The sequence below is a fragment of the Globicephala melas genome, chromosome 8 (assembly GCF_963455315.2).
Source record: "Globicephala melas chromosome 8, mGloMel1.2, whole genome shotgun sequence".
NCBI classification, from domain to species: Eukaryota; Metazoa; Chordata; class Mammalia; order Artiodactyla; family Delphinidae; genus Globicephala; species Globicephala melas.
Window position 1 is genome coordinate 93,737,662 of NC_083321.1, and position 27,756 is coordinate 93,765,417.

The following is a 27,756-nucleotide window of genomic DNA, read 5'->3' on the forward strand; positions in this document are numbered from 1 at the left end:
AAGACTCCACTTGCCCCTGAGCCAGGGTAGAAACACAGGATGATTTCCACAAACTGCATTTATTTGGGGATAATTGGCCAAAGAAATCATTTGGGTTGGTTTTTATCTCGTGATTCTTCCCTGGAACCATTCACAAAGAGCACCGTCCAAGCAGAGGGTCTGACCTGATGGGATGCTTGCGGCCTCTGGGGCAGCTCAGTCAGGGTCCCCAGGGCCAGTGTCCCGCTCCAGAGGGACCAAGTCCATGCTCCCCCTAATCAGGGCCTGTTCCTCCAGAGCTGTCCTGTCTCTCTGCCAAGCTTCAAGCCCTCCATCTTCAGCCCTTTGCCCAAGCAATGAGGCCGGGGGAGGACTTGGAGGGCAGGGGGTCTGACATGGACTCAGGACACAAGGAAGAGAGAGTCTGTGCCACGGCCAAGGGCAAAGGGAACTCCCCCTTCTTTTCAAAAAGCTTGCTCTGTCCTTGGCATTCCCCCATCTGACTTTTTGTCAGATGGGCTAGTTGGTGCTGACCTCAGAGAAGGCCAAACTGGGTGCTGTGGGGAGAGAGAAACAAAGCACATTTGTAAGAAGCATTTCAATCATAATAGTTACCATTTATTGAGCTCTTTCCATCTGTCTGGCCCAATTCTGAATTTCACATGCACTGTCTCATTTGATCCTTACCACCCGAGAGATAGGTTTTATTATTCCCATTAAGGATTAAGAAACTGAAGTTCAGAGAAGCTAAGTTACCTGCCTAAGACTGAGCTAGCTTCTAAGTCAAGGTAAAGATTTGGACCCTGGTGTGTCCAACTCCAAAGCCTGTGATCTTAACCATTGTGCTATACAGCCTCAGAAAGGGGACACGGCGCGGTGCCCCCTTCATTTAAGTAAATTTAATGAAGAAGCAAAGGTTCTTTGTTGCCCTGCTCTCTTTCAGATAACACCTCCCTACCTGAGGTCTCAAACAAGTGGTACGCAGGCCAGAATTCACCCACGGGCTTGTTTAATTTGGTACATAGTGTTTTAAAATAACTTGACAACCCCTGAAGGGCTTTGAGTTTGTGGCCCTGTCCTCTCATCACACTCGCTTTAGTGAAACCGTTTCAAGGGGACAGGGCTGCCATTTTCTGCAAAGTTTAAATCGCAAGCACCTGGCAGTGAACATGGGGAAGCTGGCTTTGAAACTGGCTTTCCCTCCTCCATCATCTCTGCCCCACAGACTATCTGCAGACAGTACCACCCAGGTGGCTGACACACTCCGCAGCAGCCACTGTGCAGCTGTATCAGCAGGTCTCTAAGATGAGGTTCTGGCCGTCACTGTAGCACCACATGGCTATAACAGGAGAAGGACGGGGGGAGGGGAATGACTATATTCAACTTCAGAGGGGAACTTATGTTTCCCTTGGTGGAGCCAGGCCAGGGCTCTGATCTCACACTTCCCTGGCAGAACCTTTCTCTGCTGTAATTATCTGGAAGTCATGTGTCCTTAGTGCTGGTGTGACAGGAACAAACACAAGCCATCATCCTATAAACAGAGGAGGCCAGCCTCCCTGAACCCAGCAGAACACGGCTCCCTCCATGGCTGGGGTGCCTATCGTTAGTCTACAGATAGCATCATATCTCTCGCCAGCTCAGTCCTTTTGTCCTTACCCCTACTCACTACACAGCAAGGGTCTTTTTTAGGTGCTGGACTTCCCTGGACAGTTGAGCAAAGAGAAAGTAGGAATCAGACTCTGTATTATTACATGAAATTCAGCATGAAGCCTTGCCGGCAATTAGATGATGCCAAGGTATAATAAGTCACAGAATTTAAAAATCTAAGAGTTGGAAGGCATCTTTTGAAAGGAAGGAAAACCATCCCTTGTGACACGATGCCTGTGCAAGGATCTTACAGCCCCCTCGTTACTATGCTAAGATCAATCCTTTCCAGCCCTAGAGATGCTCGTAATACTCGAAACTGGGTACAAGGACAAGTTTGATATGACTTTTCTATCCAGCAGAGCTTCAGCTTCTCACCCTTTCCTACTACCTAGAAAAATCTCTGCCCTCAGCAGAGTGGCCTCCCCAGGGGACCTAGCAATGTGCATCCCCCATGAGTTTGCCGTATCCTTCCCAGCTCCTTTTCCTGCCTCCAGATGCCTGGCTTGGCTGGACCCAGAATATTCCTCACCATGGTCATGTAGGTGGCCTCTGACTTTCCACTTGATTCTTCATCAGTCACCTCTTGCATGGTTATTGAGGAGTAGATATGTTTCTAGAGGGGAGAAAATCATGTAAATATTCCTAAAACTCAACAAGTCTTACACGCCAGAGAAAAGGCTATCTACCACTCTTCAAGGGGACAGGGGTTCTCGAGGGTATAAACCACAAAAATCAGTAGGTCAGAGGGTTACTAAGAGCTAGAGAATTATCATAGGTCACGATAATCCACTCCTCAGACTTCCTGGAAATTAAGAAAATTAGCTCATCAGCAAAGAGCACTATCTTAAGAACCAAATTCTTTGGTTCAAAAGTCAAACATCTGGGACTTCACTGGCGGTCCAGTGGTTAAGACTGCACGCTCCTAATGCAGGGGGCACGGATTCGCTCCCTGGTCAGGGAACTAAGATCCCACGTGCTGCATGCCGTGGCCAAAAAAAAAAAAAAATCAAATATCTTTGTTTGGATGGGCATTGAGGTAGCAGCAGAAAATTCTTATCTTGCCAAATTATTTGTACTTTGTGATTATTTCCTCCTAATTAGAGTCATGGCAGGACGGCATTCATCAGCAGCTAACTGTCATCATCTCTTCCAGAGGGTTTATATGCCAGGAACAGCCCTCACTGAACTTCACATCTGTGAGGTCAGAGGTACTTTGTGATTCCCATTCCTGTCACTATTTGGAGAAGTGATATCATCCACTGGCAAAGTCTTGGACTTCTGGAGTCCCCTGCACTATGTTGTGAGAAAATCCTACTCTTGGGACACAAACAGTCCAAAAGATGGAAAGGTAAATATGATAAGAGGAGTTTTTCAAAGGAAAGAAAGAGAGAGAGAGAGAGGGAGGGAGGGAGGGAGGGAGGGAGGGAGGAAGGAAGGAAGGAAGGAAGGGGGGAAGAAAGGAGGGAGGGAGGGGGAAAAAAGGAAGGAGGAGGGAAGAAATGAAAGAACAAAAGGGGAAAAAAAGAGTTCAAGGAAACTAATCCATTTCTCAGTCCCTGGTAGCAATTATTTATCACAACTAATATGGTTGAAAAAGTTCTTGATCCTCTCTTTCTAAAGGTCCCCGAATATTTAATCTGAACAATTAACTCCTTCACTTAACTCTGGAATGGATCGTAATCATCCTTTATATTGATACCGTGCCTCATAGATTACAAAGCACTTGCCTATCATCATGTTATTTGAACCTTACAACGGGGCAAATATGTTTGTCCTTAAACTCATTTTACTGATGAGAAAACTGAGGCTCAGGGAGGTGGCAGAGCTGGGCTTGAACTGGGACTTTCCCAGGGCCCTCCAAGGATGTACTGGGCTGCTGGACTGGCCCTGTCCGCCCCACGCCACTCACTCTCCCAGGGACTCATTGCAGTGATGGAGATTTCCTGAGCCGCTGCTCTGTGCCAGGCACTGGATGCGCCGAGACATAACGATGAGTGAGACACAGTTCACACCACCTGGATCCTGGAGCAGCCTCCACCTTGCCCTCACTGAGCACAGCAGCAAAATGGCACAGTTCTTCTCTTACCTCTGGATTTGCCTTCTTTGTGTTCTCCAGGTTTTTGACCAAGGTCGTGGAAGTTACTGAACTGCAAAGGCATGAAAAGCATGTGGAATTACCCAACCAGCACCGTATATCCAAGGGTGACAACATGAGACCACACAGAGTTTTATGAAGAGAGAGACCCCAGGTTAGGAACTACTCCCAGACACCTACAGCCCATGCTACCCAGCTCCGCTTGAGATCTGAGAGATGCATCTCTTTCACCGAGAGCAGAAAGGCATCTGGAGATAGTTTAGGGTGAACGACAGCTTCAACCTCTCTATTGTCACACTGACAAGTTTTCTGCCCATAACAATTTTAAGTGAATTAATAGAGAGGGGCCATGGGATTCGATTTTAACATTTCCGAGGACTGGGGAGATGGAGCTGAGCCAGCAGGGAGCAGCAGAAGCTCAGCGAGACACCGGTTCAAAGGCTTCCGGCTTCTTTCTTCCAGGGAGGAGGCCAAGCAGAATTATCCCCTCAAACACCCAGGGCTGGGAGCTCCGGCCCCTTCCCTGCCCTTGGCCTTTGATCGCTCGACCATCTGCCTTCTGCATTTGCCACTAAATAGGCTTCCTTTTTTTCCTATTTTGGCCTAAGGTGGAGCGAAAAAAGAAAAATAACAACAACCAGGGTTAAAGCTAGAAAGGAATGTATATTATTTTGTCTCAGAGTAGAAATATTTTAATCGTATTTTCTGATTATAAAGTTGTATGCTCTGATTGTAAAATAACTCAAATAATACAGAAATGTAGACAGTCTGAAGTTGAAGCTCCAGTAAACCCCCTACCCTCCTAGGACCCACGTTTTCTTTTATCCCAAATAGCACTATTAATATTTTAGAATTATCCTTCCAAACCTCTCTCAATGCAAGCATAAGTATACTCACACAAAATATATTTAGTATATATGCTGCTGAAGAGAGAATTACATAATATGCTTTTTTATTAAAATGAGATCATACTATATATTGTATAATACTACTCCTCGGACATCTTTCTCCATCATTACATACAAAGCCATGCGGTATTTCATTGAATGGAATACCAATTCATTGAATCATTACCTTTCTGACAGGCACTGAGAATGATTTCAGTTTTTTTTTGTTTTTTTTTTACGATACGTGGGCCTCTCACTGTTGTGGCCTCTCCCGTTGCGGAGCACAGGCTCCCGTCCCGCAGGCTCAGCGGCCATGGCTCACGGGCCCAACCGCTTCGCGGCATGTGGGATCTTCCCGGACCGGGGCATGAACCCGTGTCCCCTGCATTGGCAGGTGGACTCTCAACCACTGTGCCACCAGGGAAGCCCTGATTTCAGTTTTTAATTATAATCTTTGCTACAGCAACCACGTTTATGCACAAGTCTCGGCACATCCGTCCGACTATTTCTTTAGAATAAACTAGTAGACAGACAGACATGGGAATGCTGCTCTTCATTTTGAGGGAAACTGAGGCCCAGAGCAGAGAAGTGAGTTGATAGGGAAAGCCAGGTTCTCTAACTCTCGGTTCAGTGCTGTCCACATGCCCAAAGCAAAGACCTTCAAGTTCAAAACCAAGTCAGAGAGCCCCTGGGGAGTCAAGTGCAAACCTAGCAGGCAGCACCAGTTTCTGGATAATACATGTCCCATGGAGAAAGGAGTCCCAAAAGTCAGCACTACTCAGTCTTAATGGGGGTTCTTGCCCATTGACACTATTTCAAAAAGAGAGGCAATTTGCCCTAGCAACATAGTTCATCCATAGTTGGATAAACGGAAGGATATGAGCCTGCCAACAGCCAGTGAAACACCAGTGCCCGTGCCCAGAGCATCGGTGTATTTCTGAGGTACTGGTAGAATTTCAAGCCTTTAAAAACACATTTCAACAATAAATAATTTAGGACCTGAGGCCATTCATTCAGAAGTAGCTTCTCATAATTAAAATGTGGTCCTTCAGATAAAACCACTGACAACCCTCAAAGTCTGAGCTTCTCTACGAAGTACATACATACTGTGGGCAATTCAAAAATCGTTTCGGGCATTGAATAGCACCATTACGGTTCTTGCATAAGATTTACACTCTTAATTGTGCTCTACTTGGACCAACATTTGTAAGTCTGTGTAATCTTTGTAAAATGAGGATGGTGTGGGAATGTGCAAGGCCTTTCAGGATAACAGTGAGCAAAGGGGGGGGTCACTATACGATGACGTCTAATGTGGTAACCACAGATGATTCTGGTTTAAAACACCCCCTTCTGTGAAAATGGCACACTTAGAGCCTTATCACTCTCTTCCACTTCAGGCTAGAGGCATCTCCAGCCCCCCAGCCCAAGAGATGGGAGCAGCCCTGTACCTCTTATTCCCATAGGTCCTCTTCACAATCAATATCAGAACCGGAAGCAGCAGGATAGTGGCGCAGACAACTCCCACAATGATCACCAGCTGATTACCGCCCAGGATCTCAGGTCTGAGGGTTACTGAGGTCACCAATGCTTGGGAAAGGAGAGAAGTAACGACAGGGCCTCAATAATCCAGAAAAGAGCTGGGAGCCTCACCAGTTCTAGACCAAGTAGCAACAGCCACGTCAGAAGTGGGAGGAGAAGGTCAGACTACACTCCGTGTTGAAACACTAGGACTCCAGCTGTCCCCATTAGATTGAGAACCAAAGTCCGCTGACACACACACACACCCACCCCCGCTTACCATTAAAATGTAGACTAAGGTCGGTGGGAAAAGAGAATATCACCTCACCTACAGTAGAGCTTTCTTTCACATTAATAATTCTATCTTAAAATGTGGTTTACCAAATGACAGAAATAACAGACATGTTAGAGCCTGCTCTACAACACTCAGCCCCATAGTCATGATACAAAGTAAAGCACTTCCACCCTTATGGCGCCCTTCACTCATTTCCTCAGTTCACTCTGAACATACACATCAAACACCTCCTGGGTGCCAGATATCACTAGGCACAGAAGATACAAAGACAAATAGTGCGTGGTCCCTGCCTTCAAGGAGAGAGACAATGTAAACAGAAAACCACAGACTGCTTATAGATGCTTTGAGAGCAGTCCATATAGAGTACAGAGCAGCACAGAGAAAAGGGTACCCAATTCTATGGGAGCAGAACCTGAGAACTTGTCAGCAAAAGTTTAAGAGTTTAAGTTGAGTCTTAAAGGAAACATCAAGGTTTTTTTGGCAAACAGTATGGGGAAGGATGGTAGGGACCTTATACCCAAGGTCTGGAGCTCTTAGGTGCTTTTTTTGTTTGTTTGTTTTGTTTTGTTTTGTGGTACGAGGGCCTCTCACTGTTGTGGGCTCTCCCGTTGCGGAGCAACAGGCTCCGGACGCGCAGGCTCAGCGGCCATGGCTCACGGGCACAGCCGCTCCGCGGCATGTGGGATCTTCCCGGACCGGGGCATGAACCCGTGTCCCCTGCATCGGCAGGCGGACTCTCAACCACTGCGCCACCAGGGAGGCCCTCTTAGGTGCTTTTAGGTGACAGGATGGTGCTTTTAGAAACTAGCAAGAGTTCCATGGGTCTGGTTCAAAGGTTGTGTTTGTCGGTGTGGTGGGGAATGAGGCTGGATAAGTAACAGGAGCTAAGTCATGCAGGACCTTGATTATCTCAATGAGGAGTTTGGATTTTTTTCCTTGGCGATGGAGAAGACATTAAGAGATTATAAGCAGTTGAGATTTGTTACTGAGAAAGATGGCACTCAGAGCTGCATGAAGAATGAGGGGTAGTGACTGAGAATGAAAGCAGAGACTTGTTAGAGGCCTACAGTCCAAGACGGGGATGAGACAGCCAGAATAAGGCGGTGGTGACAGATGGGAGAGGAGGCAGATCCAGTCAGTAGTAGACAGCCATAAAAAGGAACGAAACTGAATTATCTGTAATGAGGTGGATGGACCTAGAGTCTGTCATACAGAGTGAAGTAAGTCAGAAAGAGAAAAAGCAAATACGGGTTGCTAATGCACATATATGGAATCTAAAAAAAAAGGTATGATGAACCTAGCGGCAGGGCAGAAATAAAGACGCAGACGTAGGGAACAGATTTGAAGACACCGTGGAGGAAGGGGAAGCTGAGATGAAGTGAGAGAGTAGCATCAACATATATACACTACCAAATGTAAAATGCGTGGCTAGTGGGAAGCTGCTGCATAGCACAGGGAGATCAGCTCAGTGCTTTGTGACCACCTAGAGGGGTGGGATAGGGAGGGTGGGAGGGAGACGCAAGAGGGAGCGGATATGGGGACATGTGTATGCATATGACTGATTTGCTTTGTTGTGCAGCAGAAACTAACACAACATTGTAAAGCAGTTATACTCCAATAAAGATATATATTTTTTTAAAGTCAGTAGTAGAAATGACAGGACTTGTCAACTTGTTAGACTGGGGGTCATGGGAAAGGGAAGAATCAAGTACAACTCCCAGGCATCCAGTTGGATAACTGTGTAGATGGTGGTGACATTAACTGAGGTTGAAGAGATGGGCTGGGGAGAGGTGAGGGGGTAGGTTTGGATATGTTGTATTTGAGTATTTGTGGAATATTTGGGTGGAGCTCATATAATACATAGAGATAGATAGATAGATAGGCAGACAGATAAAGTTGTATCTAACATAGAATATATTGAATGTATGTAGAACATGGTGTTCAATACTACTGAGGTAGAGAAGGTCAAGGATGTGCCTTTAGAGTACCATTGGTGATCTATGCTAGAGCAGAGGTAGAAGCAGAAGACTGAATGCAGTGTGCTATCAATTAATGGGAGATGAGATAGGAGACACCATGTCCAGCCCTTGAGCAAGCTATCTGGCTGTGTAAAGAAAGAAATACATAATGTACTGTGGGGAAGGTTGCACAACTCGGAATATACAAAAAACCATCAAGTGTACACTTTAAATGGGTAAATTGTAAGGTATGTGGGTTGTATCTCAATAAAGCTGTTTCAAGAAAAATAAAGATATAGGATGAGAGCTAAAGGAGACAAGGACATAGGTAAGAGGAAGAGTGGAGTGTATGTTTGTGCTGAGTGGCAGAAGCCCTTGGAAAGTATGGGCTTAAAGAGCCATGCTGTGAGGATCCTGAGAAGGAAGAGAGAGCACCACCCGAGCACAGGGGCTCAGATAAGCCCTGGGTGGAAGGGAGCTCAGGATGGCAGGGCAGGGAGGACGATGGGAGTGGATGTAGGTCCGTTTGTGGGCGGGGAGGGCTCCAAAGTTGAATGAGCTCCCGTTAATGGCTTCTATTTTCTCTGTGAAGTGGAGCTAAGACTTCTGAGAGTGAAGAAAGCCATCTGTCTTCTTCCCTCTCCAGCTGGGATCCTTTGCTATTGGCAAGAAGGCGCCTCCATAGACTTAGGTCTCTGGCCAGAGGTACTGGGGTGTGTTGCACCCTCACCTCTATCCCTGCCCCCAACCAACCACAGCCCAGCCCTGGGTCCCTAGCAAAAGGCAAAGTCCACAGGCCACATCCTGACTGCTAACTGGGTTATGGTTTAACTTGAACTCCTCACTTATCAACCTCTATCAGTCAACACAATTTACTCTTTACTCTCCTACACACCAATGGCCTTAATACACAGTGTTTCGCCAGAATACAGAATCTTTGATCAGGAAACCCCTCTATTGTTGGTTCTGACCCCTTCCTGTTTTCTCTCTGTTCTTTGCTGTCTCTCACCAGCTCGGGACCATCTTCCTTTCCACTACAGAGCACAGAGCATCTCCCTTGAAGCCAAGTCAAAACAACTCCAATCCATCTCTGAGCTCCTGTACTTTTAACTTAGTATATTACACTAATGATGAGTGAGGTCCGGCAGAGGGGTGGTGTTCACTCAATATGAGCTTTTTTTTCCTTGACCTGCCAGCAGGGAAGAACTAGGGTGAGGCAAGTAAGGTGCATAGGGCACCAAATTTAAGGAGGTCTCACTCTCAAGGTCATGCAAGTACAGGGTACAAGTGCTTGATAAGTGCTGGGCTTATCAGGTTCAGGCAAGTACAGCACCTGGAAGTGATGCCTCCTTAAATTTTGCACCCTAGAAGCCTCTCCAGCCTCACCCTAGTCCTGGCCCTGCCTACCAGCTATGAGGCTCCTCCTCCCTCTCCAACCAAATGTTAGATACTTCGAGGCTCTTTCAGGATCACGTGCAGCACAGTGGTTTTCCTGACTGTCAGGTTCCCCAGGTGGATACTGCAGGTGTAGCTTCCTCCATCAGACTCCTTCACTCTGTGGAGCACAATGGAGCCATCGTTGTGGGAAGTGTCCCCCACCAGGTTTACACGGTTCTGGAAGCGGCCCCAGTTCTGGGGGTATCCCATGGCTGCCTTGAGTTTGGGGTAATAGCGCAACACAATCTCCTCCTAGAAGGGAAAGGCAAAACGTATGAGATTGAAGGGCTGGGGTAGAGGGGCGCCGGGAAGGTTGAGAGGGGGGGCTCTCAGGACTCACAGACTGTGTGTGGAAACAGTAAAGGTATTATCAGAAGGTATTAAGTAACACAAATCCATGGACACACGTGTCTGCGGGCACATAGTTGTGCAGGATGCCACCAAACCACAAACAACTGTTCCATCTCAAGAGAGGGATGAGGAAAGTGGGAATGAGGGACTTTCAGTTTTTTGCACTTCTCCAGTAAAAAAAGTAAAAGTACTCCTTTACTTTTTATGACATATCCAGTTGGATTTCCAATAGGCACCTGAAACATGTCTAAAACTGAACTCCAAAATTCTCCCCCAAACCAGTTCCTTCTTATCCATCCCATTTTGGTAAATGGCAACGTCTTCTTCCATAAGCTCTGGTTAAGAATCTTGCAGTCATCCTTAACTCCTCTATTTCTTGAACAACTCACATCTAATCCCACAACAAATCCTCTACCCTCGAAATACATCCCAAATCTAGCCACTTCTCACCTCTTCCACAGTCTGGTCCAAGCCACCATCTCTCACCTGGATTTCTACAAGAGCTTCTCAACTTGTATCCCTCTATACTCTCCACTACAGTCTATTCTCAGCAGATGAACCTTTAGAAATATAAGTTAAATCGTATCACTCCTCTGCTCAAAACCCTCTAAGAGCCCTCCATTTCTCCTAAAAGTACAAAGTCCTCCATGAGCTGCCCCACCCCCATCTCCTCTCTGATTTCATCTTCTACTGGCTTTTTCCTCACCTACTTGGGTCACTTCACTCCAACCACACCAGTCTCCTTGCTGCTCCTTGAGTACTGGCCTCAGGGCCTTTGCACTTGCTGCTTCCTTTGCCTGGAACACTCTTCTCCCCTAGACAGATGCATGGTTGCCTCCTTCACTTCCTTGAGACCTCTGCTCAAATGTTACCTTTTTGGTGAGGTCTCCCTGACCACCTACATAAAATAACAACCACAAAACCCTGCTTCCTTGTTCTCCATAGCTCTTACTATTACCTGACATATCATGTATTTATTTCTTCATTGTTTTACTATGTATATCCCTCCATCTTTTTTCTTAACATCTTTATTGGAGTATAATTGCTTTACAGTGGTATGTTAGTTTCTGCTTCATAACAAAGTGAATCATCTATACATATACATATATCCCCATATCTCCTCCCTCTTGTGTCTCCTTCCCACCCCTCTAGGTGGTCACAAAGCACCGAGCTGATCTCCCTGTGCTATGTGGCTGCTTCCCACTAGCTACCTATTTTACATTTGGTAGTGTATATATGTCCATGCCACTCTCTCACTTTGTCCCAGCTTACCCTTCCCCCTCCCCGTGTCCTCAAGTCCATTCTCTATGTCTGCGTCTTTATTCCTGTCCTGCCCCTAGGTTCTGTCCCTCCATCTTGATTGTAAGTCCCCCATCAGGGCAGGAGCTTTGAGTATTCACTGCATAGCAGATGCTTTAAAAACACTTGTTAAATAAATGTGTTGGAGTTTTTTATAAAGTTATATAAATATTATTATTTTTAAAAAGCTTTTAAGAAAAGGAAATGGGTATACAAACAGAAACATGAATGAAAAGACCTGGCTTGTCTCTTGTGATTCAAATTCACAACCCAAAACGTCAACTCTCATCCTATTTTCTGCAGTGTCTCAATTGGTGGATGACATATAAATGCATGACAAGTTCCCAGAGGTGAATCTGGAACTACATGTAATTCCCCAGACCCCACCATGATGCCACCATTTCTTTTTTTTTTTTTGAATTTTTGAATTTTATTTTATTTATTTTTTATACGACACGTTCTTATTAGTTATGTATTTTATACATATTAGTGTATACATGTCAATTCCAAACTCCCAGTTCATCCCACCCCACCCCCACCACCACTTTCCCCCTTGGTGTCCATACGTTTGTTCTCTACATCTGGATGCCACCATTTCTGACCCACTCAGCATATAGGAATCAAGTGAGTATAAATGACTTTTTGTAGGGATGACCTGGAATATGTCTTCATTTATAAAAGTTAAATCTTTTCTAAACTTTGTACCTTAACTTTTATTAACAATAAGTTACCTGAGATATCTCTTACAACACACCTTGACTCATCAGGATATCATCATGCCATAGTTGACATCTACTGGTCTAATGAACTAACTTGCTGTTTACTACTTCAGAGTTCCCATGAAGTACTCCTCAACCTGGCCCCCAGGACCTACTAATCCCAACATTCGAAGCATCCATGAAGATAAAGAAAATTCCCTCCATCACATAAATGGGGCAATGGGGCACAGAAGAAAACTCACAAAAATAACCCAAATAAGAATAAGAGGGCTTCCCTGGTGGTGCAGTGGTTAAGAATCCGCCTGTCATTGCAGGGGACACGGGTTTGAGCCCTGGTCCGAGGAGATCCCACATGCCGCGGAGCAACTAAGCCCGTGTGCCACAACTACTGAGCCCATGCGCCACAACTACTGAAGCCCGCACGCCACAGCTACTGAAGCCTGTGTGCCTAGAGCCCGTGCTCGGCAACAAGAGAAGCCACCTCGGTGAGAAGCCCGCACACCGCAACAAAGAGTAGCCCCCGCTCGCCGCAATTAGAGAAAGCCCACGCGCAGCAACGAAGACCCAGCGCAGCCAAAAATAAATAAATTAAATAAATAATTTTTTTAAAAAAAAGAATAAGAATGCAAAATGGTATAGACGATCTTATTTGCAAAGCAGAAATAGAGACACAGATGTAGAGAACAAACGCATGGATACCAAGGGGGAAGGGGGAATGGGATGAACTGGGAGATTGGGATTGACATATATACACTATTGATACTATGTATAAAATAGATAACTAATGAGAACCTACTGTATAGCACAGGAACTCTACTCGATGCTCTGTGGTGACCTAAATGGGAAGGAAATCCCAAAAAGAGGGGATATATGTATACATATAGCTGATTTACTTTGCTGTACAGTAGAAACTAACACAACATTGTAAAGCAACTATACTCCAATAAAAATTAATTAAAAATAAAAATCAAAAACATTTTTTTAATTTTAAAAAAAGAATACGAATGCAATTGTGCTTATGCCTAGCCCATTGCCTTCCTGGCTAGGCCACCAAAATCATCCCCCTTGCTATCCCATGGACTCTACGAAAAGGGGAAGGGAGAAGAGGAATTAAACTAAAATGCAGTGGCCAAGTCATGTACAAATGCTTTACATCAGCCGTCTCCTATATGCGTCCTGACAACCTGAAAAGCTGAGCAGCAGCAGCATCTACTTCTTCTTCTTCATCATCTTCATTAGAGTCATTTTTCCCAACCGGAAGCTGAAATTGCCCAGCCAAGTGGCTGAGCTGAGAGGCCCAGCTTTGCCAAGGTCCAAAGCCCAAGCCCTCACAACACAACCACATGGCACCTGGTGCCTGGATTCTTGATCTCCCCGCTCTGTCCTGACAGCATCGGCCAGGGGCTTCTTATACACAATGAGGGTTTCTCCTCCTTACCTTGGTGTGCTCTCCTGATGAGAACATCCAGTCTACCCTGGTCATGTATTTCTCTTCTGTGCTGTGGAAAACACATCCCATCTGAGTCGAATCACCCACATGAGCCATGAGCTCTGGGGATAAAATGATAAATCAAGTCAAACTCACGGTATAATCTATAGAAGCCAAAGAACTTCTAGAAGAGATAATATTTAGCCAAAGATCCTCAACAGTAAAATCAATGTCACCGCCAAACACTGCACACTTTCCCTCCACAGGTGATCCAGATTCTTCTGTGTGGTCAAAGTACTCAGAGGTTTCTCATTCAAATCCACACAATACCCCAAGGATAAGACAATACCCTCTAGCTACCAACATTGGGGTCCCACTGACTTCAGTAAACACTTTCTGGTTCTCTTAATTCCTTTCTCCTTCTCCTTTTCCAGAACCTCTCCCACAAGCCCCAACTCCACTTCAAGCTTGTGATAAAGAAAGTACAGAAAACCTTGAAGCCCCCCACTTTCTGTTCTCCAACTTAGATACCCACATCTGCTTAACATAAACAGGAAGTGGAAAGTTATATAACTCTCATTCTTATAAATAATCCACTGGCTCTCCTAGCTGAAAAACTGAATCACGGGTAACTCTCTTCAACTTCTTTTATTCTTCTACAAGTTGTCTTAGGACTTGCTTAGGACAATTCTGGCTAGAGTACAGGTCACAGGACTGCTTGCTAATTAGGCCAAGACAACAGACAGTTTTCCTCTTGGCTTTTCTTTCTGTTTTAATCCCTGCCCCCACTTCCCCATCTGCTCCCCCTTCCCCTGCTCCTGGCTTTCCAACAAATAGTCTCTTCCTCCTGCTTATTTGTATAAGCAGCTGACCCCATCATATGTTTACTGCTTTAGTCATTTCAACAAGTCCCTGAAAAAGAAAACAATTGGAAAGATGCTTCTGATTTTTCAATAGTGCTCTATACGAATCGACCACAAAGTCAATTAAGAAAAGAAAGGCAGGATGATATTTAAGGGAGACACAAGCCTAGGTCTTAACTGGACAGAGTTCCTTCAAGAGAGCATTAAGCGGAGCTCATAAAGGAACACAGTACATCAGCTAACCTTTTCATCCAAATTGTGTCCCTGGGAGAACGTTAACTTCCCACCCAGGAGGAAAGACGCACAATGGGAGGAAAGCAAAAGAAAATATTATGAACTCAAAACTCTATGGAGGGAATTATTTTGGAAGTAATAAAAATTCACTGCAAAGAATACCAATAGGGAAGGAAACACCCTCTAAATCTATGAGTATATTAAGAATTGAACCCTGTTTTTTAAATGCAATAATAAGAACTGAACATTCTGAGTTCCTTCAACACACCAGGCATGTGCTAGACACCTAGGATATCACCTAGTCATTACAATATTTTGAGATATGCACTATTACTCTCCCATTTCACAGAGGAAGAAAGTGAAAGAGCCCAGAGCTTCATGGCCAGTAAAAGGCAGAGCCAGCACTCAAACCCAGGCCTGAGTGAAAACAAAGCCCACGCTTTCTCACTCCCTTTACTGTTACCACCTCACTTAAGTGGAAGGATGGCTGATTCTAGAGCAAAAATATGGGAAGTTAATATTATTTTTATTTGTAAGAAAATTGTCTATACCACTGAAATTTTGTTTTCCAAATATTAGGAACTTTCTCTAAATTAGGATTTAAAGCACTGTTAGGTGTGATTCCAAAACATGGGCTTTTAATTATTTCATTAGATTGCCTCCCTTCTAGAATCATAGACCTTTATAAATTGAAAAGAGATTAGAATAGAATAAAAATAATAGAGTAATGAAGTTAGGGATCCAGAGGCCACCTAAAGTGCACATACTATACGACCTATCATGTGCATGAATCCCTTCAATAAGAATGTTTTCTCTCCTTGAACAACATATTTTCCAAAATGTTAAACCAAACTCAAAACATTGTTCAAGCAATTCATCTGATATGAAAACTTTAATTCAATTTTGAATCTTAAAAATGAAGATCATCTGACTGAAATTATATGCACAAGTTTGAATAAAAATTACTTTTTGTTCTCTTTATGCTTTTCATCAACTATTATACAATATATCTATACAGTATAAGTGTATAATCTGAGGACACACACATTCAGATGCCTTAAAATCCTTTCATAGAATAAAATGGAAGCAAATTCCTAAGAAAGAAAGAAAGGGAAAGAAAGAAAAAAGAAAATTGTTTATAGTGTTTAAAATAAGAACTACGAATAAAAGAGTTGAAGTAGTAGAAACACAGAAAAATTACAAACTGAAGGATAAACTTTGTGGAGGAAATCTAGATGAGTTTTCACATGGAAGGAGATGGCCACCAGGCAAATGGTCAGGAGTTAGAGCTATTCCCACGCCGGCTGGAAAGGAAAAGTAAATACAAATTGCTCCACTGGCTACTGGGAAATCTGACTACCCCTAAAATTGCTCTAGCCTGCTCCCATGGACTCAGTTCTTAAAACTGCCTCCTTTGGGCTCCTTCCTTCTGTGTCTCTTCTAAGCAGGAATAGGCACCCGTTTTGTAGGACATGCTTGTAGTCCTCAGGCCCAGCATCAGAGAACAAAGTAGAAAGGGGTAACTCAAAGATAATCCTTGGGGGACACAGACAGTTGGTTCATTTCTTCTTCCTGGAGAGCCATAGATTTAAAATCGAAAGAAAAATGCAATTGAAAAAAGTAGGAAAAATTAGGAGAGAGGCCAGAGGCCACCTTCTACAATTCCTTCTACCCTTCCATTTTTTAGAAGTCAGATTCAAGTGAGGGATGCTAATTTAAGAATTTCCTTCATTTGACAAATGTTTACTGAATGTTTACTCTATGCCAGGCATTGTGTCTAGGGCTGGTCATGGGACCAAGAACACAGATCCAGGTGAGCAGGGGAGACACAACTGAACAGGTGTGTTGAATATCACCAGAGACAGGGACAGGGTGCTCCAAAGGAGCTCATTGAAAGAATGGACCTAAACTAGCTGGCAGGGAGCGGGGTGTCCAGATTCTAGTTCACTCACTAAACAGCAAGCTCTCCTGAGGCCAAAGACTGTTCCTTCTACCTCACACTTTTAAAGAATGTATCTAATTCTGTGGTTTTCAAACTTTTTAAAGCAGCAGAATTCTTTCTTCAAACGAAATCTTATCTGGCAGCCCAATGAATATAACAGGAAAAAGGAAAAGGACTTTGGTTGTAGTGGAGGTGGAAGCCTGAGGTCCTGCCCAACTAGATCCTCTATCAATCCCCTGCCCTGTTCTCATGCTTTGTGTGGCCCACCAGGTTCCTTGGACCTTGAGTGTTCTATAGAACATGTTTTTTAAAACCAACAATCTACTGAAGCCATTTATAAATGGGAACATAAGGTCCTAGGAAGTTAGAGAGATCTGCTCATTTCTTTCATATACCCCAGAACACCTAACATCGTTACCTACAAAATATGGACACAACATCAACATGGATAACTGATGGGAAGCATCAGGGTATAGTGGGAAAAAAACATGGACTTTGTTGACAGAGGTACCAGGGTCCAAGTACTGGATATGCCATTTAATAAATATATGTCCTTAGGCAAGTCACTTAATCTCTCTAAGCCTCAGTTAACTCATCTGTAAAATGAAAAGAATACAGTTCTTCCTTCACAGCATTTTCATGAGGTTGAAACATGATAAAGTAATAATAAAATAATGATCATCATTATTTTTATTTTATTGAGGACTCACTCCGTGGTAAGTACATAGCACAATGGCTGTCACTTGCTCAACAAAATCAGTTCGCTTCCCTCACCGCACACCAAATCTCTTGCCCCTTCGCCCTTCTGAGTAAGCATTTATGTACCTTTGGGCTCCTCTGGTAGTACATGCAGGACCACTGCTTTTTTGAACACCAGGCTCTCCATTTTGAAGCGGATTTCACAGGTATAGTTTCCCTGGTCAGCCTCTTCCACATTTTGCAGCAGGAGAGAACCGTCATGGTGTAAGATGTCCCCCACCAAGCTCACACGATTCTGGAAACGCCCCACAGGCACACTGATGTTGGCATAATAGAAGAGCACGTAATCATCCTGGAGGGCAATACAACATCAGAGAAAATGTAAAGTCCATGGCACCAGACCCAGGAGTCTGGATTCAAAAGCCCCTGTTCTGTGGAGGCAGCATAGTCATCATCACCACTGTGATCAAAAAGTACTTGGGGGCTTCCCTGGTGGCGCAGTGGTTGAGGGTCCGCCTGCCGATGCAGGAGACACGGGTTCGTGCCCCGGTCCGGGAAGATCCCACATGCCGCGGAGCGGCTGGGCCCGTGAGCCATGGCCGCTGAGCATGCGCGTCCGGAGCCTGTGCTCCACAACGGGAGAGGCCACAACAGTGAGAGGCCCGCGTACCGCAAAAAAAAAAAAAAAAAATAGTACTTGGTACCCAATTCACCGTCAACAACATCATCATCATCATCATCACCATCATCGTGTGCCTGGCAATACACTAACTTGCACAAGGCTCTGCGGCTCATTTTACACAAAGACAATTGGAGAAACAGGGTCAACACATTTCCATTTCTTACAGTTTAAGGTAAAATGTAACACCCACTCTGAAGATCACTCTGGGGATTCAAACTCACAACTTTTGAAAAGCATCTCCCATCTTCACCCTGTGTTCTGCCATGGCCTCCGCATTCGATGGCATCCAAATGTAATCCCACAGACAGGCTGTTGTGAGAATCCCCAGCATGTTGGCTGTTACCGCTGTCCTTTCTGCCCTCCTCCAGGCAGCTTATCATAAGGCATGGGAAGGAGTCATCAACAGGGAATGGTTTACAGACTGGGAGGGGGAGCCACTTAGACCATGGGTATTTCCCTCTTATAACAATAAATACTAATAAAAATTTGAGTGACAGTAGCATGATAGGGATAACATGCTCTGAGCTACAAAAGCAATATTTCATTTGCAAACATTGGGACTTTATTGTCAATAATACATTACTTAGGACATATTTCGCAAATGATCCTGACATACAAGTATCTGCACAGAATCTCAGATGAGGCTTAATACACTCTGTTTCCTAATCCAAAGAGCTCCCATGAAAGGCCTTCACTCAGCCATGCTGAATCTGCTAATGCCAACACTTTAAGCAGCCGTGAAGGAGAAAGAGATGATTCCCCAGCACATAAATGGGTCAGTGGAGGCTGAAAGAATCTGCCCCCTCCCCAAAGAAAAGATTCCTGTGACACCATTCCTGTGCCTAGCCCATAACTCTTTTTGTCTAGACCAATGCGTTTTCACTCTTCTCACCCTCCCACCCACCTATGCTACTCTACAGATGGGAGAAATAGAGGAAAGGAACTAAAGAACTTTATGTGCATGTCTCCCATTAGCTTCTCAAGGTCCCGAAAAGTAAGCATTACCATTATTATAATCACTTACATCTTCACAGATGGGGAAGTTGAATGTCAGAGAGTTTGAGTCATTTACCCAGCTGATTACACAGCCAAGAGGCCAGGAGGAGGCTCCGTTCTGGCAAGCTCCAGAGCCCAAGCTCCTGCAACCCCGTCTCATGGCACTGGATGACCTGATTCTCCCTCTCCCCACATTCTGACACCATTGGCCAGGGACTTTTAATACACAGCAGTGTTTCCTCCTTCTTACCTTGAAGTGCTCTCCTGATGAGAACATCCAGTCTACCTTGGTCACAAGTTTCTCTTCTGTGCTCTGGAAAATACATCCCAACAGGGCTGAATCACCCACGTGGACTGTTAGCTCCACGGAGGAAACAATCAAGTCATTCAGGCCCAAGAAATAACCTACAGAAGTCGAAAAGGCAAGAGGAGGCATCATTCAGACAAATACACTCAGCAACAAAAACTAGTATTAATCTCCAAGTATATGCACCTTTCCACCCCAGATGACCCAACGTGGACAAAGTATTCAGAGGCCCTTCATTCCAACCAGCATGGCATTCCCAAGGGTAACAGAAATACTGTAGTTCCCCCCACGTAGCTCAAATCAGAGGAGTTCTACAATCTTCATGCTATATAGATGCTAACTGGTCCTGTGCTCCTAGCCAGTCCCTTCCCCTTTTCTAGAATTCATCCCTGCAATCTCCTTTCTAAAGAAAGAAGAGAGGGAATTCCCTGGTGGTCCAGTGGTGAGGACTCTGCGCTTTCACTGCCAAGGGAGCAGGTTCGATCCCTGGTTGGGGAACTAAGATCCTGCAAGCGGCGTGGCATGGCCAGAGAAACAAAACAAAAAGAAAACAAGAAGAAAAGAGAAGAGAAACCCTGAAGTCTCTCCTTTCAGGTCATGAATTTAGACATCCATAAACAGGAAATGGGATGTCTCTGGCTCCTAGTTTCAGTTAGGGAACTGAAAAGCCAGTTCACAGGTACTTTTGCTTCCCTCTGCCTTTCTCCTTCTTTAGTTCCTTTACAAAAGCTTATCTCTGAATTTGCTGGCTGATTCTGGCTGTAGTGCAGGTCCTTGTAATTAGGCCAGGACAGAGCACAGCTCCTCCCTTGAATTTCCTTTGTTTGCCTTCTCCCCACCTCCCTCCTCCAGCTCTGCCCTCAGCCCTGGCTTTCCAGTCTCTAGGGTTAGCCCATGCGGTACCCCTCCACTATCTGTCCATTGCTCAAGTAATTTCTCTTTTCCCTTAAAGAAAAAACCATTTCTAAAGAGAAAACCATTACATGGATATTTCTGTTTCCACAGGACATGCTCTATGCAAAGAGATAACCATAGCAAGAAAGACACATTTAGATGCTGGCCAGTTCCTATCAAAGAAGAGCCAAGTGAACGAATTTTGGAGTAAACAGAAAATGTGCCAACCTCTCCATCCAAGCTGCTGCCCCGGGAGAAGAGTGTTAACTTCCTGCCCACAGCAGGCAACACGCAGTGGGGAGGATGTGAAAGAAAACATGAACTCTCCACTCTCTGGAGGGAATTATTTTTTGAAAGAAATCAAAAGTACCTGCAAAAGCGACCTGGAATTTTCCTGTAAGGAAGAACTGAGCAACTTTAAGTGTGGTTAAAGGTATAAGAAGCTTATTTAATGTAATATGAAGAGCACTGTCTGTAGAATTAAATGAGTTTGCTAGAAAGCAAGAGCAACAACCAAAGCAAAGAGAAACTTATACCTGATAGGTAACCTTTGTACAGAAATGGCTGAAGAAATTGAGACTTTCTACAGAGGAGGAAAACCTCTCCAAGAAGTACAATACCCCCTGATGTCACCAGGCCACTCCACACGGGGTTGGATTGTTAAGTCTCTGGATGGAAGGGCAAAAACTTGCAGGCTGCTTCACCCAGGAAATGTCTAAATAGCCTCTGAGATTTTTATAACCCTGATTCCATGGGGAAAAAAATTCTCTAATACATACCAGTTTCATGTGTGTGTGTATGTCTGACTGCATGTTTGTGCACATGCTATGTTGCCTGGAATTAGAGCAAAGACAATTCTTTTGTGCACTTTGCTGAGTCAGTGTTTAGGTCACCATGCAAAGTTTAAGAAACTAATAATAAAGAGAAAAATAGAATAGATAAACAACAAGGTCCTACTGCATATTACAGGGAACTATAGTCAATATCCTGTGATAAACCATAATGGAATATAAAAAAGAATGTATGTATATGTATAACTGAATCTCTTTGCTGTACAGCAGAAATTAACACAACATTGTAAATCAACCATACTTCAACCATACTTTAAAAAGACAAAAAAATAGGGACTTCCCTGATGGCACAGTGGTTAAGACTCCATGCTCCCAATGCAGGGGGCCCGGGTTCAATCCCTGGTCAGGGAACTAGATCCCACATGCATGCCACAACTAAGAGTTCACATGCCACAACTAAGGAGCCCACCTGCCACAACTAAGACCCAAAGCAACCAAATAATTTTTTTAAGTTCTTTAAAAAAGAGAAAAAAATAAAAAGCTATGAGAGCAAAGCATCTCATTAATTTATTCTTCCAACAGAGCTATATCCATGGGATAAAGAGAAGACAAGGGGACAAAAGGATGAAAAAGTTAGAAAGAGATGGGATTAGCAAGAAGAAGCAGCCCTGAGCACCGTAGGAACAGGAGACTCCAGAGCAGGCTTTTTAAAAGTGGAGCTTAAGGAGAAACCTGAAGGATAAGGAAGGCTTAGGCATGCTTGCTAGGGTGAGGTGGGGAGAGAAGGTTCCAGGCAAAAGAAACCATCCAAAATTGGGAAAGAGCTCAGCGCATTTGAGGAACTGCAAGAAGACTAGTGTAGCTAAAGCACGAAAACAATTACAGGGATTCTGGGACTCCCTTTGGTAATTTCATTTCCTGATCTGAGACTAGCTGTGGTTTTAAAGATAACAATTTAAAGTGCAGGAATACCAGCGAGAAACTTTCTTTGTATCCCATAGGAAGGTCCTAAAACACCGAGTCAGGACCCAAAGGCATTCTGTTTCTAATAGCAGCAGAGGAATATTCAGCTTTCCAAGGAAGAGTCTCCTACCTGGCTTCTAAAACAGCTGTTGAAGCAAAACGGCTGTTTCAACAAAACTGTGAAGTTCCAGGTTGGGGTTTCCATTTTCAACAAAGCAAGGGGAAATGAAAATATATAAAACTGGCTTCTGAACACGCATGAGACTTACAAGAAATCAAATACCCTCCTTGGTCCCTTGGCTTCTACTTACTGAGTAACACCGGCACCAGGATGCGTTTCGGTGGGTAAAACATGCTGCTCTCAATTTTTCAACCTTAAAAGAAAAAAAAAGTCAGAAAATAGTGTCAAGAGAAGTTCATTAATTTAACACATCAATGGAGAGTTCTGTGAGTCAGCCTCTGTCTGAGGCACTGGGCTGCAGCACGTAGCAAGGAAGACAAGGTCCCGGCTGATAGCAGCTTGCACGTGGAGGGGAGATGGAGAGGAAAAAAGCAGCAAATGAATGAATAAGAAACAGTGGATGCTGGTAACTGCTATGATGAAACAAAACAGAGTGGTATTTGGAGAGTCACTTGCGGGCTGCCTCAGACTGGCTATAAGGGAAGATTAGATGAAAGTTGCTTTTAAAGAGAAAAAAAGCAAACAATTCCACGATAGCCTTGAGGTGACAACCCTAGACAATCTACAACCTGAGAGTTTCACATAAACAAAAGATTACAGGATACTCAGCCTGAAATTTTTACCTATCTCTCCAACTAAATTAAAATGACTACCTTTAAATATATAAAGAATGTTCTGGACATGTAAGAAAAGAGATACGCAAATACGAGGAAATTTTTTAAACTCAGTTATGACACAAAGAAGCCACATGAAAGGTCCACAGTGAGATTTTTTTTAATATTTTTTTAGGCAGGATAACATGGATAGAATGCGAATTGGGTTGTGCATGGGCAAAAGTACTTTTAAAACGTCTATATTATCTCTGTGGTATTAATTTCAATGCATCCACCAGCTCCTGGGAAAGAATTCACTGTCTGCACAATGCCCTGCAATTTTCTTAACAAAACAGAAGAACCCTAACTCCCAGGAGTTACAATTCAACAAGCCTTGGGTTCCTACCTACTACTGTGGCTGGTCTCCGTCATGATCCCTGCACCTCTAACATTTTGGAGTAATTCCACCTCAGAATATGCTAGGAGGAAAGGTCTTCTTTGTGTATTAACATCATAGTACCCTACCCAGCTCTGCTGGAAGTCCAGCACGTGTGGTGGCCATTTTAATGTATAAAAAATGATTACCTAAGAGATTTTGTTTTTTAATAATTTGTCTGTTTGATGTTTGCCGTTTTGTCTGTCTGTTTTTCTTTCTTTCTGGCTGCATTGGGTATTCGTTGCTGTGCACGGGCTTTCTCTAGTCGTGGCGAGCGGGGGCTACTCTTCGTTGCAGTGCGCGGGCTTCTTATTGCGGTGGCTTCTCTTGTTGCGGAGCATGGGCTCTAGGTGTGCAGACTTCAGTAGTTGTGGTGCACAGGCTCAGTAGTTGTGGTTTGCAGGTTCTACAGTACAGTAAGAGATTTCTTACCTGTATTCTAATCAACAAAGTCCTCCATCTGAAAAATCAGGGTCAAACTGTTTAAGGTGGCCCTACCTAGGTCTCACTTATGCAGAAAGTCCATTGACCTTGCTGAACCTCAGTTTCCTCACCTATAACATGGGGATAACGACACAAGGATCAAATGTGATAATGCAGATAACAGTGCTTTGAAAAACAGAGAGCATTACCACATGAGATCCTATTTTTATAGCCTAAAAGTCAGATAGGAAACAGAGTTTGTAGCCTTAGAGGAGATTTTGGGTTCTGAGAATCTACCTTTACAAGAACAGCAAATGATGAATCAGAATGAACTGGAAGCTTCTTAAGTTTCAGTTCTTGAATTCCACTACAATGTAGATAACAATTACACTGACTCAGATTACCAAAAGTCACATTAAATTTCCCCAAATATGAGTACTTCTAATGAAAATACAAGCTCTCAGGATAGCCACAGCTTTATTCCTGCTGCATGACACATGCCTTACCCTATGCATACATGCGTGAGCATGATAAAGGGCTTCCTTTATATCATAACTTTAATTCATCATATCTCAGATATCTAAGATCCCTGTCGTGTTCTGGATGAATTCTTCTCCAGGGAGTTGGTTGTGCTCCCTTCACTGCCCAGCAAACAGCTCTCATATATTCCCCAAAGCAGTGCGCCATTTGCACGGAGGAGTAATCATTGATTACAGTGTAGAGTTATCTATACTCTCAGGGGCAGGACCATATGCGTCTCATTTATGAGTGTCCCACGCCCATGTTACAGTATCGGTGAAGTGCCTGGCATATACTGGACAAGTGCTGACAGCTGCCAATACAACCATCAAACTGAAATCAACTTAGACATCGTGCAAATGCACCACTCTATTCTAAGTGGAAACCGGCGACCCCAAAAAGACTCTGAATCTAGTCACCAACCTCAAGACACACAGAGCTACACCCAAACCATTTTCAAACAAATTCTAAGAAGTGTGCAAAAATCTGATAAATAGAAGATACCCATTTTCAGTCTTAAGTACTCAAGTGCACCACTAGAACTCTGTGTGAATGAATAGAGAAGCAATGATTTAACATAAAAAGCATTAAGTTTTTAAAAAATTATCTTCCCAGATCAGACATTCCATTAAGTAATTCTTTGATATTTGGGAAACCACTCAGTCTCCCCAGGCCTCATTTTTAACATTAAAGGGTCAGACTTTTTCCCCCTAGTTAATATAGCACCACACTAGAAATCAGTAGTGGATACTCAATAAACTAGAGAAGGTTATATGCCAGGCACTGTCTGAGCGCTCTGCACATTAACCAATTTAATTCTCACAACCCCCTATGAGGTTTTACAAATGAGGAAACTGAGGCACGGATTGGTGAAGTGACTTGCCTAATAACACAGAGCAAGTGGCAGGCCAGGATTCAAACCCGGGCATTCTGGATCAGAGCCTGTCTCTTTACTAGCCTGTACTGCTCTTCCATGTGTGTGAAAGTAATCAATGTTTTACAGCAAAGCTTCCCTGAACTTCATTTACCAAAACAAGATTAATCTGCTCCCCCTGACTGAATGCTCTTCCCATCCCCTTCCCCTAGTTAACTCCTGTTCATCTTTCATATCTCAAACTAAATGTCATTTCCTCAGGAAAACCTCTCCTGAACCACCCTTCCGAGGGCAGACCCTAGCCACATGTTTTAATAGTACCATTTCTCTTTCCTTTAGGGCATTTGTCACAACTTCTAATTATCTATTTACTTATATGCTTGTTTGATTAAAGTCTTGCTCTCCACCCTCACCCCCACGAGGCCAAGAGCTGTGGCTATGGGCCAGTGCATCTCCAACACCAGCGCAGAGTAAGACCCAGAGTGGGAGTCCAGGGACCACTCATCAGATGAACTAATAACACCTAACCAGGCCAAGAACACTAGTCAAATTTGAAGATTCCTAGTTAGTTGGCAAATATTCAGAAATTCCTATCATATAATACAGATAGATAGATATTACACACACACACATATATAGTTCAGAATTTTATCATTCAGATATGTAATTCAGTATGTATATATATTAATCTCAGTCTCTAAAAATCTAACCAAAGCATTCAGATGCACCTTCAGCACCTTGATAGACTCCAATTGAATCCTCAACTCAGCCTGCTTCCTTTCCCGGATACTGACTTATCTCTTCACCAGCATGTTCTTGAGATAATTCTGCATAGTAAATTATCTCACATGTTGGCCAAATGTTTGGACCTGAGCTTATGGCTCTTTCAAAATATAACTCTTGGCAAATACTTTCTATCACTCCTGGGGAGTTGTAAGTATCAGGACCCCCTTTTCCCCAGTGTAGGGGAATTGTTGTCCTTGGCACAATTATAACAGAAGAAAAGATCTTCAGAAAAGAGACTCATGACAATGAGACTACAACACAGGATGTGGAAATGACCCCCAAATATTACGATATTACAAGACAAAATAAGGGAGAGGCATTCTCTCTCTCAGTCAAAGCATTTGCCCCTAGTGAGGACAAGCAACCACTGAGCACACAGACAACCTCACTGCCCTCCCTCACTCAGGCAGCTGCTCTACCTGCAAGGCTAAGTCCCCTCAATTTACACATCACTGTGTACCTCCAGGATTTTGGATGTTTTTAGGTATACGAGTCCACATAACCACTCTGAGGCATGAACATCTTAAAATGCATCCTTGTTTTTCCTTCCAAGACCATTTAGTACAGACTGGTAGGTTACATGGCTTCTTATAATACAGTCTCAGTTACATCGGTCAACCCTGTACTTGAAGGGGACCTTGAGAGTCATTACTCCTGCTCTCTCCTTTAGAATGGGTTCTATCTAAACCATCCTACTTCATCTTTCCTGAGATCAGGGCTATGCAGAGGGTGTGGCAAGTATAGACAACAGCCTAGCTCTCTAGGGAGGTTTAACTTCCTGACTTCTTAAGGTTAAATATTGGCCTGTCTAGGACTGGGAGAAGAGAAACAGTGCAGGAAGAGTTCTGCCATGAGTCCAAGGACAGCTAGTCACAGCTCTACCCGAAGCCACAAGCAACTTAAAAGCTAAAGCCCTGAAGAAGGAGTAGGAACCATTTAAAGATGCGTAGAGCAGGTGATAAACTAAGATGCGATATGAGAAAACGTGTAAGAAGGAGGAAGCAACACAGTTGAGTTTGAGAGTCTTCTGCTGACTAAGGACAAATCTGATGTGAGTTCATTTTGAGATTTGAATGAGGATCGTAGTGTAAGGTGGTTGCTGAAGTCAAGCTGTGTTAAACTGCCTGACTGCCCTGCTTCATTGTTTGTAACTAGAGCCGTGTGGCTGACAGAGTCTTTGTGCTCTGATCTGGTGTCAGGCCTGTGCCTCTGAGGTGGGAGAGCTGAGTTCAGGACACTGGTCCACCAGAGACCTCCCGGCTCCACATAATATCAAACGGCAAAAGCTCTCCCAGAGATCTCCATCTCAACTCTAAGACCCAGCTCCACTCAATGACCAGCAAGCTATAGTGCTGGACATCCTATGCCAAACAAATAGCAAGACAGGAACACAACCCCACCCATTATCAGAGAGGCTGCCTAAAATCATAATAAGGTCACAGACACCCCAAAAGACACCACAGGATGCAGTCTTGCCCACCAGAAAGACAAGATCCTGTGTCATCCAGCAGAACACAGGCACCAGTCCCCTCCACCAGGAGGCCTACACAACCCACTGAACCAAGCTTACCCACTGGGGGAAGACAACAAAAACAACGGGAACTAAGAACCTGCAGCCTGGGAAAAGGAGACCCCAAACACAGTAAGCTAAGCAAAATGAGAAGACAGAGGAACACACAGCAGATGAAGGAGCAAGGTAAAAACCCACCAGACCAAACAAATGAAGAGGAAATAGGCAGTGTACCTGGAAAAGAATTCAGAGTAATGATAGTAAAGATGATCCAAAATCTTGGAAACAGAATGGAGAAAATACAAGAAACAGTTAACAAGGACCTAGAAGAACTAAAGAGCAAACAAACAATGATGAACAACACAATAAATGAAATTAAAAATTCTCTAGAAGGAATCAACAGCAGAATAACTGAGGCAGAAGAATGGATAAGTGACCTGGAAGGTAAA

The 27,756-nt window shown here is 43.9% G+C and overlaps 1 protein-coding gene across 7 annotated transcripts; it reads right to left on the bottom strand.

The window, feature by feature from the left end:
- Positions 1-40: 40 nt before the first annotated feature.
- Positions 41-27,684, bottom strand: JAML (junction adhesion molecule like). 7 transcript variants are annotated; one of them, XM_030838080.2, is made up of 10 exons: positions 23,345-27,672; positions 22,297-22,359; positions 19,281-19,435; positions 17,479-17,704; positions 13,624-13,736; positions 9,831-10,068; positions 6,057-6,195; positions 3,713-3,773; positions 2,156-2,239; positions 41-536 (listed from the first exon to the last, which is right to left on the bottom strand). In XM_030838080.2, exons 2-10 carry the CDS (start codon positions 22,337-22,339, stop codon positions 444-446), a joined length of 1,152 nt encoding a protein of 383 aa, XP_030693940.1. In that variant the 5' UTR covers positions 22,340-22,359; positions 23,345-27,672; the 3' UTR covers positions 41-443. The 7 variants fall into 7 exon arrangements, 6 of the variants coding, with proteins under 6 accessions (XP_030693940.1, XP_060160109.1, XP_060160110.1 ...); XR_009564974.1 differs by having other exon boundaries at positions 481-536; positions 3,536-3,773; positions 23,345-27,684; XM_060304126.1 differs by lacking the exons at positions 22,297-22,359; positions 23,345-27,672 and adding an exon at positions 20,321-20,399.
- Positions 27,685-27,756: the final 72 nt, after the last annotated feature.